This window comes from Varanus komodoensis, unplaced genomic scaffold (genome assembly GCF_004798865.1).
Source record: "Varanus komodoensis strain SLA01 unplaced genomic scaffold, ASM479886v1 scaffold26, whole genome shotgun sequence".
Taxonomy (NCBI): Eukaryota; Metazoa; Chordata; class Lepidosauria; order Squamata; family Varanidae; genus Varanus; species Varanus komodoensis.
In genome coordinates, this window is record NW_025335684.1 from 1,522,697 (window position 1) to 1,536,282 (window position 13,586).

General features: G+C 58.0%; 1 protein-coding gene across 6 annotated transcripts in view; it reads right to left on the bottom strand.

Annotated features, from left to right (window-relative positions):
* Positions 1-122: 122 nt before the first annotated feature.
* LOC123024924 (phosphoribosyl pyrophosphate synthase-associated protein 2) overlaps positions 123-13,586 on the bottom strand; it is a 71,133-nt gene continuing 57,669 nt past the window's right edge. For 5 of the 6 annotated variants that reach the window (XM_044433159.1, XM_044433161.1, XM_044433158.1 and 2 more), the window contains 6 exons: positions 12,547-12,654; positions 11,942-12,092; positions 4,827-4,995; positions 2,869-3,084; positions 1,114-1,207; positions 123-338 (listed from right to left, as the gene is read on the bottom strand). In XM_044433159.1, the coding sequence (XP_044289094.1) occupies positions 160-338; positions 1,114-1,207; positions 2,869-3,084; positions 4,827-4,995; positions 11,942-12,092; positions 12,547-12,654 (917 nt within the window). In that variant the 3' untranslated portion in view covers positions 123-159. Of the gene's footprint in view, positions 339-1,113; positions 1,208-2,868; positions 3,085-4,826; positions 4,996-11,934; positions 12,093-12,546; positions 12,655-13,586 lie in introns of those variants that run through there. The other variant, XM_044433163.1, reaches the window with a different exon arrangement.

Genomic DNA, 13,586 nt, shown 5'->3' on the forward strand with positions numbered 1-13,586 from the left:
TCAGTGGCTGAAATCAGGTTTAAAACAACATCGGTGCTGAATAATGCTCTTCCTTCCAGGTTCTCTTCCACTCTCCCTTCATCCCATACAGCTCCCGGTCCACACACACACACACACACACCTTCTGGCCCTTGCGGACAAGCCCGCACAAGATGTATTTCAAGCGAAATAAGCACAGAAAAAGACGTTGACACAGAGAAGAACTACGGCGTTCACGCAGCAGATCCAAGCCCAGAAGGGGGACTCCGTCGTCTCCGCAGGCCTTTCCGCTTCCGTAAAACAGGGGATGCAGGCCGCTCCGTTGCCGGAGCAGCTCCACGGGCATCTTTCCGGGGGATCTGCCGGAAAAGAGAGGGTGAGGGGATCCCCGCGACACGACCTCCGCGCCCACCTTCTGGCGGTCCGGGCACAGAGGCGACGGCCTCCTCCTCCCGCTCCATCCCACCAGCCCAGAGGTGTCCCGCTGCCGCAGACGGAGGATCCATTTTGCTATCATGGGGGAAGACCGGGTGGGATTCGATCTGGCCCAACGGAGCACGGGGGGGACCCCAAACACGCTTCGGGCACGCACTGTCCCTCGAGTGCTCCTAACGCATCGCAAGCCGGCTGGGCGGGGGTGTTGTTTTTGCCCGTTGCACCTTGCAGCCGTGCGGCCAGGCCTTCCCATCCGTTGCACCACCACTGGCGGGGGGGCGGGGGGGGTAGAAAACGCACGTGGAAGGCCGTGGCTTGGGCTGGGCAAGGCCGCTCGTGTGGGCCCACGAGTGGCCAGCACCACGTGCCGGCGTGCGCATGACCCACTTCCTGGCTCTCTCCTTCCCGCTTTGGTGCAAAAGAGCGTGGGTTGCCCCTGCTTTGGCTATGGAATTATTATTATTATTATTATTATTATTATTATTATTATTAACAATAATAATAATAGCAACAATGTTGTGCTTCCCCCCCTCACTTGTGTCCCTGGACCTGCCCCTCCTGGCCGTGCCCCCGCAGCTCGGCCCCCTGAGGTTCCCACAGCTGGTCCCCGGGTGGGTTTGCCCCTCTCCGAGCCGAGCCAAGCTTTCCTCTCGCTCCAGCCCTGGAAAAGGCACCATTCAAGCTGTGCAGCGGCCGTACCGTCGCTCTGTGCCCCCGGGCCCCCCTTCCCAGGCCGCTGCGCAGGAGGGGGCCCCTCCGGACGAGGACGTGTCCACCAGGTCACACCCCTGATCTGTGGAAAAGAAGGCGAGAAAGGAAAGTGGGGAACGGGGGGCCCTCGCCGGCGGTTAAGTTCCGGGGTTTATTTAAGCCACAGACAGACCATCCAATATCACAAGATCTCAGAGCGGCTGGCGGCGGTAAATGTCTCTGTGCGTGTGAACTACACCATGAAAAGCAAGCAAAATAAGCAAATGAAAAACTTTACGAGGGCACCAGATTTCAACTCAGGGAATGCCTGAGTGAACAGACAATCCTCGGCGGGGAGTCAAGCCGGCCGCAGGTTCCATTTCTCAAAGCACGGGCAGGGGCGCATTCAGAGGGTGGGTGCCACCACGCGGGAGGCGCTGCTTGGGTCCCGAAAATGGGGTCTCCAGGGCCCTCGAGGGTCCACGCATTGACAGGGGAGACGGCTGGCTTGGCAGAACAGCTGTTCAAGAACTGATGCTCAAAGAAGCGTGCAGCTGCGAAGACAATCTGGCTCACTCAAAGGCAAGCCGTGCTTTGGAGAGACATACCAAGGGGGTGTTTTCTCCACGGCCCGGCCTGCAATGCCCAGGATCTGGCCACTGGCCAAGCTTCGAGCACGTGTGATGGGAGTTGAAGTCCGAATCGTTCGGGGAGTGCCGGCTTCGAGAAGGCAGCTCCTGCGAAAGCCCGTGGAGCAGAGCGGGGCTTTTCTGCCCCGACCCGGTGCGCTTCTCCGCCTTGAGGGTGTCTCCTCGGCACCGCCGCTCCCCGGCACCAAGAGGCCCAGCCGGCGCCCGCCTTGGCGTTGGGAGCCCCCGACTCCAGAAGCGCCCTTCTCTCGGCAAAGAGGCCAGGCCGCCTGGCATGCCCTGATCTGCCTCCGAGGGCCACCGGTGCCAAGGAAAACGTGGCAGTGGGATTTGCTCAGGAATCTGCTCTGGGCGGGGCAGAGCGAGAACGCATCTTGCCCTGGGCTGGTTTCTTGACAAGAAGCCACGGAAGGAAAGCGGCCCATGTGTCAAACCGAGGAGCACCAGGACATCCTCATCGCTGTGGCTTCCCGCTGGCCGTTTTTAGCACAGGAAAGCACGGGCTTCTCCCCCACCCCGGAAGCAGAAGTCAAATGTTAGAACTATGGACTGCCGTGCTGTGTGGAAGTCGAATGCCGCCTCCGCCCAGCCTGCTCGGGCAGGGTGAGAGAGGCACAGATTTTGCAAGATCGGCTTCCTCCCAAGGCCAGGCACCTCGCGTTCTTCGTCCGCTTGCTGACCGGAATGCTTTGCTCAGCAGGAAGCTAATTTTCTACCTGCGCTAATCTTGGATTGGCCAAGTTCATGTGAGCACTGACACGTGGGTGCGATTGTGAGCATTCACACTTACATGAATCCGTGCAACTCCCCCTAAAAGTTAAAACAAAACCTGCCATCTGTGGAAATCGGAAAGAGCCAATGGCTGCAGAAGACACAGGTCGGAGCCAGAGAACCCGAGCTCAGCCGGGCCCGGTGCAGGTCCCTCCGACCCCTCATCGACGAGGTGCCTCAGTTCTCCCGGGAAACGCCCCGGACCTTGTCAGCTGCTCCGAGCATCCAAGCCCCATGGCCGGGAGTCCACACAAGGCTTCTCCCCCGCACCTGCCAGATTCGGGGAGCCGTGTGGAAGCCGCACGGAGCGCCGCGCCCCTGCCCCTGCCCTCCCCGCACTCACCTGGGACTCGGGGGGCGGTCCCGCCCCCAGGCTGATGCCCACCACCACGAGGGCCGTCAGCAGGCAGAGCAGGATGGCGAAATGGAGGTAGTGGACGTCCTTCACCAGGCGGGGGCGCTGGTCCAGGGTGCCGCAGGGCGGGGCGGGGTAGGCCAAGTCCAAGGCCAGCCGGCTCAGCCCCACCGCCAGCCCCACCATCAGCCCCCAGAAGGCTCCCTGCAAGGGAGGGCGTGAGCTGGACTGGGGTGCCAACCGCCTTCGAAGGGAGGGTTTCGGATCTCAGTCCAGGAGGTGACCTGGTGGTCCTCCAGATGTCCCGACTAAAGCTCCCATCATCCTAAGCCAACAGGAGGAGGCACGGGAGCTCCAGTCCAGCATACTGAGAGGGTATCCCTCACCGAACTACACTTCCCAGCGGGCGGGGGTCACAGCAGTGAACGGGGCAAGAACGCAACGCTCTGTGTAGCGGAAACCTGCCACGTGCCGGAGTGTTTCGGGGTGACAATCGGCAGGCTGGAAAGGGGGGCGCCGGGGGCTGCCCCCGCCTCCTTCCCAGAGGCACATCTTCGGTGGGAGAGTTGCGTGTCCGACCCGGGCTTTGCTCACCTGTCACTGACTCACCTGTCCACCCACCAGTTCCGGGAATGTCGATCCGTGCTTCTGTCTGGGAGGAGCTCTGAGAAGGAGGGCGTGGAGACGGGGTTTCCCCACGCTTCCTCCGCGAACGGCTCTCGGCTCACAAAGCTGGGCAAGACTTCCTGGTGAGGCTCCGAGAGCCCCCGCCAGCCGGAGAAGGTGGCCAGCCTGAGCGGCAGGAAGCCACCGGGGGAGCGGCCATAGCTCAGCGTGTTTTGTTTGTTTTTTTTTAAAGCCCAGGTCTACAGAGAGCAAATGCGCAGTGGTGAAAAGGCACCGATCCGGGCTGGCTTCATGCAGATCGGCTCATGCACAGTTATCGTGGGCCTGATACTTTCGGCTCCACCGCCCACCGGTTTTACGTGGCTGTTTTAAAACATTGCTCTGCCATTTTCATACTGTTGCATTTGCTAATGTTTTGTTTTTGTGTGCGTCATTGTAACCTGACTTTGGTATTATTAATAAAAAAAGAACAATCAACCGACTGACTCAGCATAAGACCAGCGGACTGAAACATACACAGAGTCTTAAAATAAGCAGTAAAAGACATCACTAGAGGCACTGTTAAAACAGGGCTCCGAACAGTATCAGGGACGGAACCCTGTTTTCCTAGACAAGGCATTTTCCGTGCACTCAACATTCCTTCCTGGCATTGTTCATGGATCCTTTACATGAGGTTGTGACCATCCAGTTTCACTTCTGTGTCTAAAGAGCATTTTCAATCTTTTTTCAGGGCCCTGAAAATGTGGCATTAAATCATGCAAGCAAAAGCAAGCATGATTCCCTCTCGTGTATTTGCACTATGCCACAGCGCCACCTAGAGGCCACGTTCCAGAAAGGCAGGAAAGGAAATGCTCTGTGTAATGCTCGGATCTCAATTCTGTGACAAAACCAAACGCAGGTGTTCCAGGTAACCTTAAAAGCAGCAGTTAAAAATAGGACTCGGTGCAGTATTGGGAGCCGAAACGCATTAACAGAGGACCCAAAATGCAACCGACAGCAGAACTAATCAGGACACACCATCAAGAAGGTGCTGTCTCACGTACGCCCTGCTTCCGGGCTTCCCACGAGCGGTCAGCCAGCCTTCGCACGGAGAATCCTGGGCTGGATGGAACAGGGCCTGATCCAGCAGGGCTCTGGATCAGACCCGAGGCCCCGCTCCGAAATCCAAACAAATCCCACAAAACTTGCCCGGCACCCAGCGGTTGGTGGCCTCGGACACCTAGAGGGCGGGAGGGGTTGTGTCGATCCAACCCCACCTCCCAACCTGGTTTAGGTCACCGGTGGTTCCCTCCAAGCCCACCTGCCTGCCCCAGATGTACCTGCTCGTTGGCTCTCTTCCAGAAGACGGCCAAGAGGAAGACGGCCGTGACTGGCGGGGCCAGGTAGCTGGTGACGGACTGGATGTAGACGTACAGCTGGCCGCCGCCGGAACTCTGCAGGATGGGAATCCAAGCCACGCTAGCCACCACCAGGACGACTGTGACGATCCTGCGGGGGTAGAAAAGGGCACACCGGCTCAGTTTTTTGAAAGATCACCCCTTTTAAACCTCCTGGCCCTTTGGCCAAAGTTCCAAGTTCCTGGGAGGAAGCAGGAGGCAGAAATGTTATCGATACAAAACCCGGGAGCCGTGGCAGAATATTACAGCATTCAGAATATTCCATTCCAGTCCGGTCCTCTATTTTTCTCCCAAATGATTGTTCAATAAGCTACGGAATATTCTCAGTCCTCATCAGGCTATCTGGGGGTCCCCAAAATGCTTTTTGTATTCCTACAGCTGTGGGTTTCTTGCTAATACTTCCGACGTGTGCCTGGATCATGCCAGCTTGCCCCATGGCCAACAATGCTCACCTCTGAGCATCCGATGGAGGGAAAATGGGAAGTACAGGCCGGGGGTGGGGGGGGGGAGTGCCTGACCCAGTGTGGCCCTGTGAGCGCTTACGCACACAACCACTCAGCAAACGGCAGCGCTAGGCAGCCCGGCTGAAAAACTGGTGCTTAAAGCAAGCCATGTGCATCAGACACGGTGCCAGGATTCCACTTTCTGCAGGGCAGGAAGCAGCGGCTCCCCCCACTCCGAGGGGCTGTCGATGCAAAGAGAAGGAAGAAGAAAGAATTCTGCAAGCCTGCAAAGACCCAGATGATAACCCGCTCGATTGCACTGCAGAGCTAACCTGCGCAACACACACACCCCTTTGGAAGTGATCCAGAGTCACCCTGGATTAGGGTTCCTCTGCATAAGTCCAAGAAACGAATTAAGAGGTCGAACTGGTTGTGGTGTGTGCGGCTCAGTCAGTGCTCCAACAGACAAGTCTCCTGCTTGATGACACAACGGAGACGTCTACTCGTGAGGAAGAGGCACCGTCAGTCTGCGGGGAGGCCATTCGCTCAGAGGCAAAGGGGTCATGCTGGGGCGAGGTTCCTTGCTCAGCAGCCTCAGAGCCGGGCTGCGGAGGGGCCGTCTGGGCACCGGGCCTCAAATATAAGTCCCCTTGTTCCAGTGCCTGATTCTCACTGTTAGCCCCTGCCTCTTCCTCACGAGTAGACGAGCCATCAGGCACAACACAAGAGACGACAGCACATCTGGACTTGCAGCGTGGTGTCTTTGGGCTGCCGGTCCTACAGACGGGGTCCAAGAACTTCCGGGAAGCCACCACAGATGGTGTACGAGAGGAGCGCAACACCACAAAAGCAGCCCTTTCCAAGGCAACACCAACGTGGAGGGCAACCCGACCAAATGAGAAGCAGCAGGCAGAGGCACGTCGTTCTGATAACCATTTATTTACACCTGAGGGCAAAAGGGAGCTGGTTAATTAAATAAAGAATTCCCTTATTTTCATAGCTGATTCTGGGGAGAACGAGTCTGCCCAGCTGTCAGGACTGCGTCACAAGGGATCGCTGTGCGGGAGACGGAGCTGGTCAGGAGAAGGTGTTCTCCGCCAGGCGAGGGGCTCCCCTAAGCCAGCCCGGAGCAGCCACCGCCTCTTTCCCAGGAGGCAGGGAAGGGAACTGTTGCCTATGGGGGATCCGTGGCTTCTCCTCTCCCAGCCTGTCGGTGCATGAGCATCGTCCCCTTCCCAGGGATGGAGAGAGAGTTGCTGCAGAATTTTCCAGAAGGGCTGGGAGGGGAGCCCCCTCTCGGATCAGCCCCTCCCAAAGCTAGAGCACTGTCCACAGCCTTTCCAAGGGAGACGGGTAATCTTCAGAATCTTATGCTCACGTTTCATAAGATGGATCTCATCATCTGAAGAATACATATGTATTTTAAACAATATTAAGGGATCTGTGAAGGCCCTCCAAAGTTTCCTTTCTTCCCAGTCCCTGAACTCATGAAAATGAATGGTGGACAATTCAGGAGCAGTCAATGGAAGTCTTGCTTCATTCAGCCCATAATTAATCAGTGGGACTCAGTGCCCAGCATGTGGTGATGACAGGTACTGAGGGCCAGAACAGGGATGCCGAGCCCCCGAGCAGGTGAAATTTATTAACAGCTACTGGGCTACTTCCAAGGCCAAAGATTATATCCAGTGGAATCACAAACAAATAGCACTTTTGCTTGCTGCTCAAAAATATGCATTACTTGTCACTGTGTAGGAGAATTTATCACTTCTCAGATGGTTTAAAAAGATCTGGGAACTTCACAAGGAGCTGCTAGCAATCTCAGCTTGATGGGATTACAGAGCAGTCTTTGTTCATTAGTCCTTGGGGTAATAATCATCCTGATAGTGTCTAAGGCTGGCGTTTGTCTTCACAATCGCAGGACTGACCTAGCAGGTTTGAGGGCTAAAGTATGTCTTGCAAATTTCGAGGTGATCTCTCTTGGATTGTTTTGGATCTTGATGCTCTTGGTTGTGCGACTAATTGTGTTGGTGGGGAGGAAATAGCGATGATACACAAAAATGAGGCGCTTGGTCCGGCACCGAATGGGGCGCAAGAAGAGGGAAGAGGGGGACGCGAGCATTTTAACTGGCTCTTCCAGCAAACTCCGTGGGCTGCCCCTGAGGGCAACCCGGCAAAGGTGGCCACAACCACAGAGAACGCGGTTCCGGCGCTCCGACGGGAGCCTCATCGATCACTTCCAAGAGTGCTCCCTGGCTTCAATCCACTAAACAAGCCCTCGGGATGAGTCACCCATCGGCTCCTCTTCTGACTCTCGCCCCTTTCTTTTCATCACCCTGGTGTTGCACAACCGTCCCGCAGGATGTCAATGCAGCCCGGTGTCGGTGTCGGTGTGGTGTCGGTGTCCTCAGGTGAGGCTGGAGAGAGGCAAGGGGTGAGGCTCCGGGGAGGAGGTGGGGGGAAGCGCAGCCTTATAAGGGAAACCTGAAGTCGGCTTCTTGCAAAGAGGAGCCTGGATGTGTTTTCCTTTCGTGCATATTTTCTCCCTGCGGTGACTGGGCAGGTCCCAGTGGAGCCAGCACCCCCCGGCATTCCTCCGTCGGATGTGAACAGAGAAGGTGGGGAAATGGGCAGGGACCAAGTGCCAACTCATGCGTCAAAATTGTCCGGGGTCAGCATTCAGGCCCTCTCTCCTCCCGCCCTCCATCAGCATCCTCAGCCCGTCAGTGTCAGCCAGGCAGGGCGGGAGGCAACATGAGGTCACCCTGAAAGGAGCAGCCACATCTGCTCGGAGAAACCCGTGGCTGGCACAGGATCCAGGATCTAAAAAGCAGCCATTTCAAGCGTCTAAGAAACGAAGCAACGGCGAGCAACGACAGGCGGGGGGAACCACTGAGGGAGAGAGCGGCCCCATGGGGGCTGAGAATGCCCCACAACTCTATTCTGTGGAATGACTCCTGGAGAGGAAAAACAGAAAGTCGTTTCCGTGTGTATGAGAAAGAGACAGACAGACAGACAGACAGACAGAGAAAGTGGGGTGCTCGGAGGGCCCTGGCAGAACCAGAGTGGCCCATTTCGGGAGGGAGGAGACACGGCAGCGTTTGGTTGCTGCCTCCAGTCTTGTCTCCCTCCCCGTTCTGTAAAACTGGTCCGGCTGGTCTGGTCGTCAGCCTTGAAATGTCGAGCTGCATGTGGAAAGTGTGCGCCGACTTTCCCTCCGATCTGCCAGTCCTTGTCAGGCTCCGCCAATCCCCACGCACGACCTGAGAAGAGGGAGATTCTGCACCCCCAAGCGAGATTCCACGGTCATCCCACCACCTGCTCCGAGCACGGTTTCTCCAGGTGGCGCTCGCCCGGGGGGCTCTGATAGCTGGGACCCCGTGGCCTCCCGTCAGGGCCCGGATTCTCAAAATGAAGCAGGAAGAAGCAGCGCTCTGTGAGCCTCCCGAGGGACCCCGTCCACCTACGCTCTTTTCTTTCGAAACGACGGGTTCGACCAAGGTGAGGCAAGAGGTCCCATCACTCCGGCCTCAACACAGGTCTCTTCTGGAAGCCGAAGAGAGCTCAGTGGGCCACGCAACTTCTCCAAACTGGGATTGTCCTCCTCCACCACTGCAGCTGGAAGAACTTCCTGCCTGTTGAGGGTGGCCACATCCTGGCGGAGAACTCATGCAGCACTTGAAACAGTTGTATGTTATAATTCTGTTTTAAGTTGCCGGAAGCCTTTTTCCAGGAAAGGCGTTTAAGCAATTTAATACATAAATAAATCAATTAAGCAACTGTAATCCTTCAGATAATAATAGCAACAGGGATAGTCAATAGGGCAAAGGAAACCTCACCTGTGCTGGGTTCTATCCAAGCCTGTTCCAAAGAGCCTTAAAAACAGGGGTCTTTGGCAAATTGCAGGAGAAAAGCAAAAACTCAGAACCTCGCAGGCCCTCCCGCCCCTAAGCCTTCCTGCGCGCTCCCCAGCAAATACCCATAACTGAAAAATGCGCCAACAGCTAAAATTAGCTAAAGACCACATCAAAATATCCAGCCTTTATGCAACACAGCATAATTGTCTTTCTGTCCTCCATTTTGGAGAGCTCTCGGGAAAGAGCAATCCTGTCTTTGAAGGTCCAGTTGAAAGCCCAGGTTCCCCAGAAAGTGTGTGCAGGAGCCTCAGATCTGCCCACTTCAGCTCCTGACTGTATCCAACACCCGTTTTACTCAAGTCCTGCTCGTTTCCACGGGCCTGCATTAGATGCAGCCTGTTGCAATTATGTCTGTATGAGCAACCATGGAAATCGGCAGATGCAAATTTTATGCAAAGCGGCATCCTGGGTTGCCTTGGCTGGTCATCTCCTCTTCTGGGGCAACACAGAGCTGGCCACCCTAAACCCAACAGGCCTCGCTTGGGCTCAGCCGGCAAGTGCGACCCGGAGCAGGACGGCCCGATCCCGGGTCACCCACGGGGCACGGCTGCCGCCGGGGATGTGAAAACGCACGGCAACGCACGGCACGTCATTTCGCATGCCCAGGGAACATGAGAAGACCGGGAAGGACAAGATGGTGTGCCGTGCCTTCCCTGCCGCTTTCACGATGGTTGTTGAACTGTGTTTTTTCTTTTCTGCCTTGTGGCAACTTGGGCTGGAAGAGCAGGGAGGAAGCGTTTTAAATAAAGAAACAAATCATTCCACCCTCACACAGCCAATAATAATTAAGGGCTTTACTTTTGCCCCAAGACATCTGCACTTCCATTAACTCACCCCTCCTTCTCCTCCCAATGGGAGTCACCGTTTATTTTTTACAGATGGGCAAACTGAGATACAATAAGATCGGGTCACATGAAACATCACCGGAATGCGGAAACCGACATGAGCCCTGACTCCAATCTTCTCTGCTGAACCGAGAGAGTTCTGCTTATGTTTTGGAAGATCCTCTTCCAGAGAGTCGTGCGCTACCCTGTTGCAACTGAATTTGTTTATCTGGGCAATGGAAGCTTTGCAATTTCAAGATGGCACCAACCCACAGAGGGACCGGATCGGCTACTGACTCACAGCCAAACGAAATATTGTGCAATTCCTGGGAAGTCAGATCATGGGCGGGCTCTCCAGCCGCCTTTCTTGCATCCCAAACTAGCATTCTAGCTGACAAGCAACTTCTCTCCCTCCCTCCCTCTGTTCACACATTGCAAGCAAATTGCCTGTCCCCAAAACATCAAAAGAAGAAAACAATTAAATGAGGCGTGTCCCGCCTCGCCAAATTCCATCCACCAGCTGGGTGCGCTCCTCAGGGGAGTGTCCCCGAACTGCAGCCTGAGCTGGGGACAAGGGTCACGCACGTCAGATAAGGCAGAGTCCCAAATTAAGGTAAACCATGCTAAATGTTGGGTAAAAAGGTGTGATTCCCAGACCCAAAACTGTCGGCCAGCCGGTGGCTCCGATTGGCTGAGCTGCTGTGACATCACGGAAGCATCTTGTCAGAAATGTTTGGGGCGAGGCTGCAGTGGGGAGCACGGAGGGGCTGCTCATCTCCACCTCTGGCACGAGGGGAGAGCTCAGCACCCTGGGCATCTGCTGCGCCCCCTCCGTCACATCATCTCAAAGTGCGGGGAGGGGAGAGGCACCGGGTGCGTGCGGCCGCTCTGGCACCGTGGGATGTCCACCATGCAAGCGCGCAAGGACGTCCTTCCCAAACTTGCCAGGGTATCTTTAGAACGCATCGCTCGTTCCCTTCAAGGCCACCGCGAGTGAACGCAGGCCAGGACGTGTGTCCATGTCCGGGCGAGCGCTGCGAGAGGACCGACGGCAAAAGGAGAAGGGGGCGGCAGAGGACGAGGGGGCTGGAAGGGGCCACTGAAGCCGTCGGCGTGAGCTTAGGCGGACTCCGGGGGACGGTGGAGGACCGGAAGGTCTGGAGGAGTGTTGGCCGTGGGGTCGCGATGGGTCTGGCACGACTTCGCGACTAGCAACAGCAAAGAAGGCCCGACAGAGCCCCACCAAGGTGGGTCAGCCATAGCAGGCAGGCATCCCACAGGTCTGCCTACAGCTGCTCCCAAGCACAGCCCAAATGGCCCATCACTCAGCACTGAACTCCCCGGAGGTGCAATTAAAGGCACGGCCCATCAGCCCTCCTTCAGCAGGCAAACACACGGGAGAGCCTGGCCAGGAGGATGAAGGTGCAGGAGGGCCCTTGCACAGACAGGTAAACCAGGCTGCTGGCGGGAATGATTCAGGAGACTGGGTGGACAGGAATTAAACAGGGGAAGTTATTCTCAGTACCTGGGTGGCGTGGTGAAAACAGAAGCAGAGCGAGTCAGAAGGGGCCTCCCGGGCCATCTAGTCTGACCCCCGGCTCCAGTCGGCTCCGCTCACGACTTGCCCGCCATGTGCCTGTCCAGCCTATCCTTGAACACCCTCCTGATGGGGCCTCAACCCCCTCCCTGCTCACACCCATTGAACATGGAGAGGAACAGCTGTGCATTCCCTGGCGCATTCAAACGCACAACGGAAAGGTGGAAGCGGGGGCCTGCGAGTCACTGGGAGGGGATTCCGCCCTCGCCCGCTTCCGGGAATATTCCTGTGCACCGCACGCTCCTTTCCCACCTGGTACCTTCCAACCAGGAGCAGCTCCTTCTCGCCGGCCTCCCGCCGGACCTTCCTCCAGACGTCCAAGGTGAAGAGGGCACTGCTGCTGTTGAAGACGGACGTCAGCGAGGACATCAGCGCCGCCATCATCGCCGCCATCATGAGACCCCGCAAGCCTGGGGGCAAGACCGCTGCGGGGTTGGCCCACATGGGAGAGCCTTCCCGTCGCTGAGCCCCGCCTGGCAGGCCCCGCTCACGGCCCGAGGAGGGGCTTAGGGCCCGTGTCCTCCCCAGATGGCCCATCTCGCCCCGTCAGGCCGGGGGCGGAATGCTCAATACAGCCGCCTCCGAGGCCCCCCCATGCGGACCGACCCCCGTGGGGATGAGCACAGCTGAGAGCCCTGGAGGCACGAGCGCTCGACCCCATTCACACTGGGAGACGTCCACGCCGATCCCCCCGTTCGCGACGCCTCGGTTATCCGCTCCCTCTCAGGAAACGCCAAGGCCACGCCGGGGGCCTCCTGCTCCTCGTTGCCGGCAGCCCAAGCAACAGAACCAACACAGGGGTGGGACTGGAGGGCCGCGGGGCGTGACTGGGCTAGCGTTGCCCACCGACCCCGCTCAGCTTACCGCTGGGCATGAGCTCAGTCACCAGCTTGGGGTACGCGATGTTGGAGCAGCCCGCTTCTGCCCCGCAGACTCGGGCGCATTCCTCGGGGTCCACGCAGCCAACGGCATCTGAAAGAGGACGGGAAACGGTCCGTCTTCAGGCTCCTGGCCACGTGGCAGAGCCGGCCGCGGGGGATGCCGGGAGACCCAGGGCTGGCCCCCAAAGCTCACGTTCACCCCTGAGGCCGGCAACCCGCACGTGGGATGGGGACTGACGGGAGCGGCCCAAGCCACGTCCCTGCCTCCCTCCCGTGCTGTGGCACCTCTTCTCGCGGCCCGTCACGGGCTCCCAGGTGAGTGCGAAAGGCAGGTGCAGCTGGGCACCCACCGGGGACCCACAACCCAGCGGGGCCCACTGGCCAGGGCCCCTGGGGGTTGCTTCTCCAGCCCCCCGGCTCGCCTGCCACGTGCTCTGGGCCAGACAAGGGTGGTGGTGGAAAGGAGGAGCAGCGTGGTGGATTTGCTCCCAGGCAAGCAAATGGCAGCCGCGGCGAGCAGGGAGTGGAGCCAGAGCAGCGGGTGCGAAGGCTGCGCCCCAAGGGAAGGAGCACCCCAAAACCTGGAGCCACCACCCCCAGCTCCATGCACCCCGGGCCCAAATGTCCCCCTTTTCATCCCCTGTACAGTCGCCGACGGAGTCAGATTTCTTAATGGGCCGAGGAGAATTGCATCCCGTGTGCGCAAGTACGCATCGGTGCGCACACACTTGCACAAATGCACATTCACACACCACCCGCCTGCAAAAACAACGTGCTTTGAAAACGGCAGGCACGAGTCCGGAAAAGGAGGACGTGCTCTGGGATCTGCAGCCGGTCCACGGAAATCCGCCCTCGGCGGCGCCCATTCCTCCGACAGGAATGGGGGGGTGTGGGGGGCGCCCCGTGCGGGTTGCGCCGCCGCGCAAAGGCCATTGCGCACAGCGGGCGGGCTTGACGCGCAGCGAACGAGCCCCCCGCGGGCGCGCCCCCCTCCGGAGGCGCCCCGGCCCCGGCCCCGCGCCG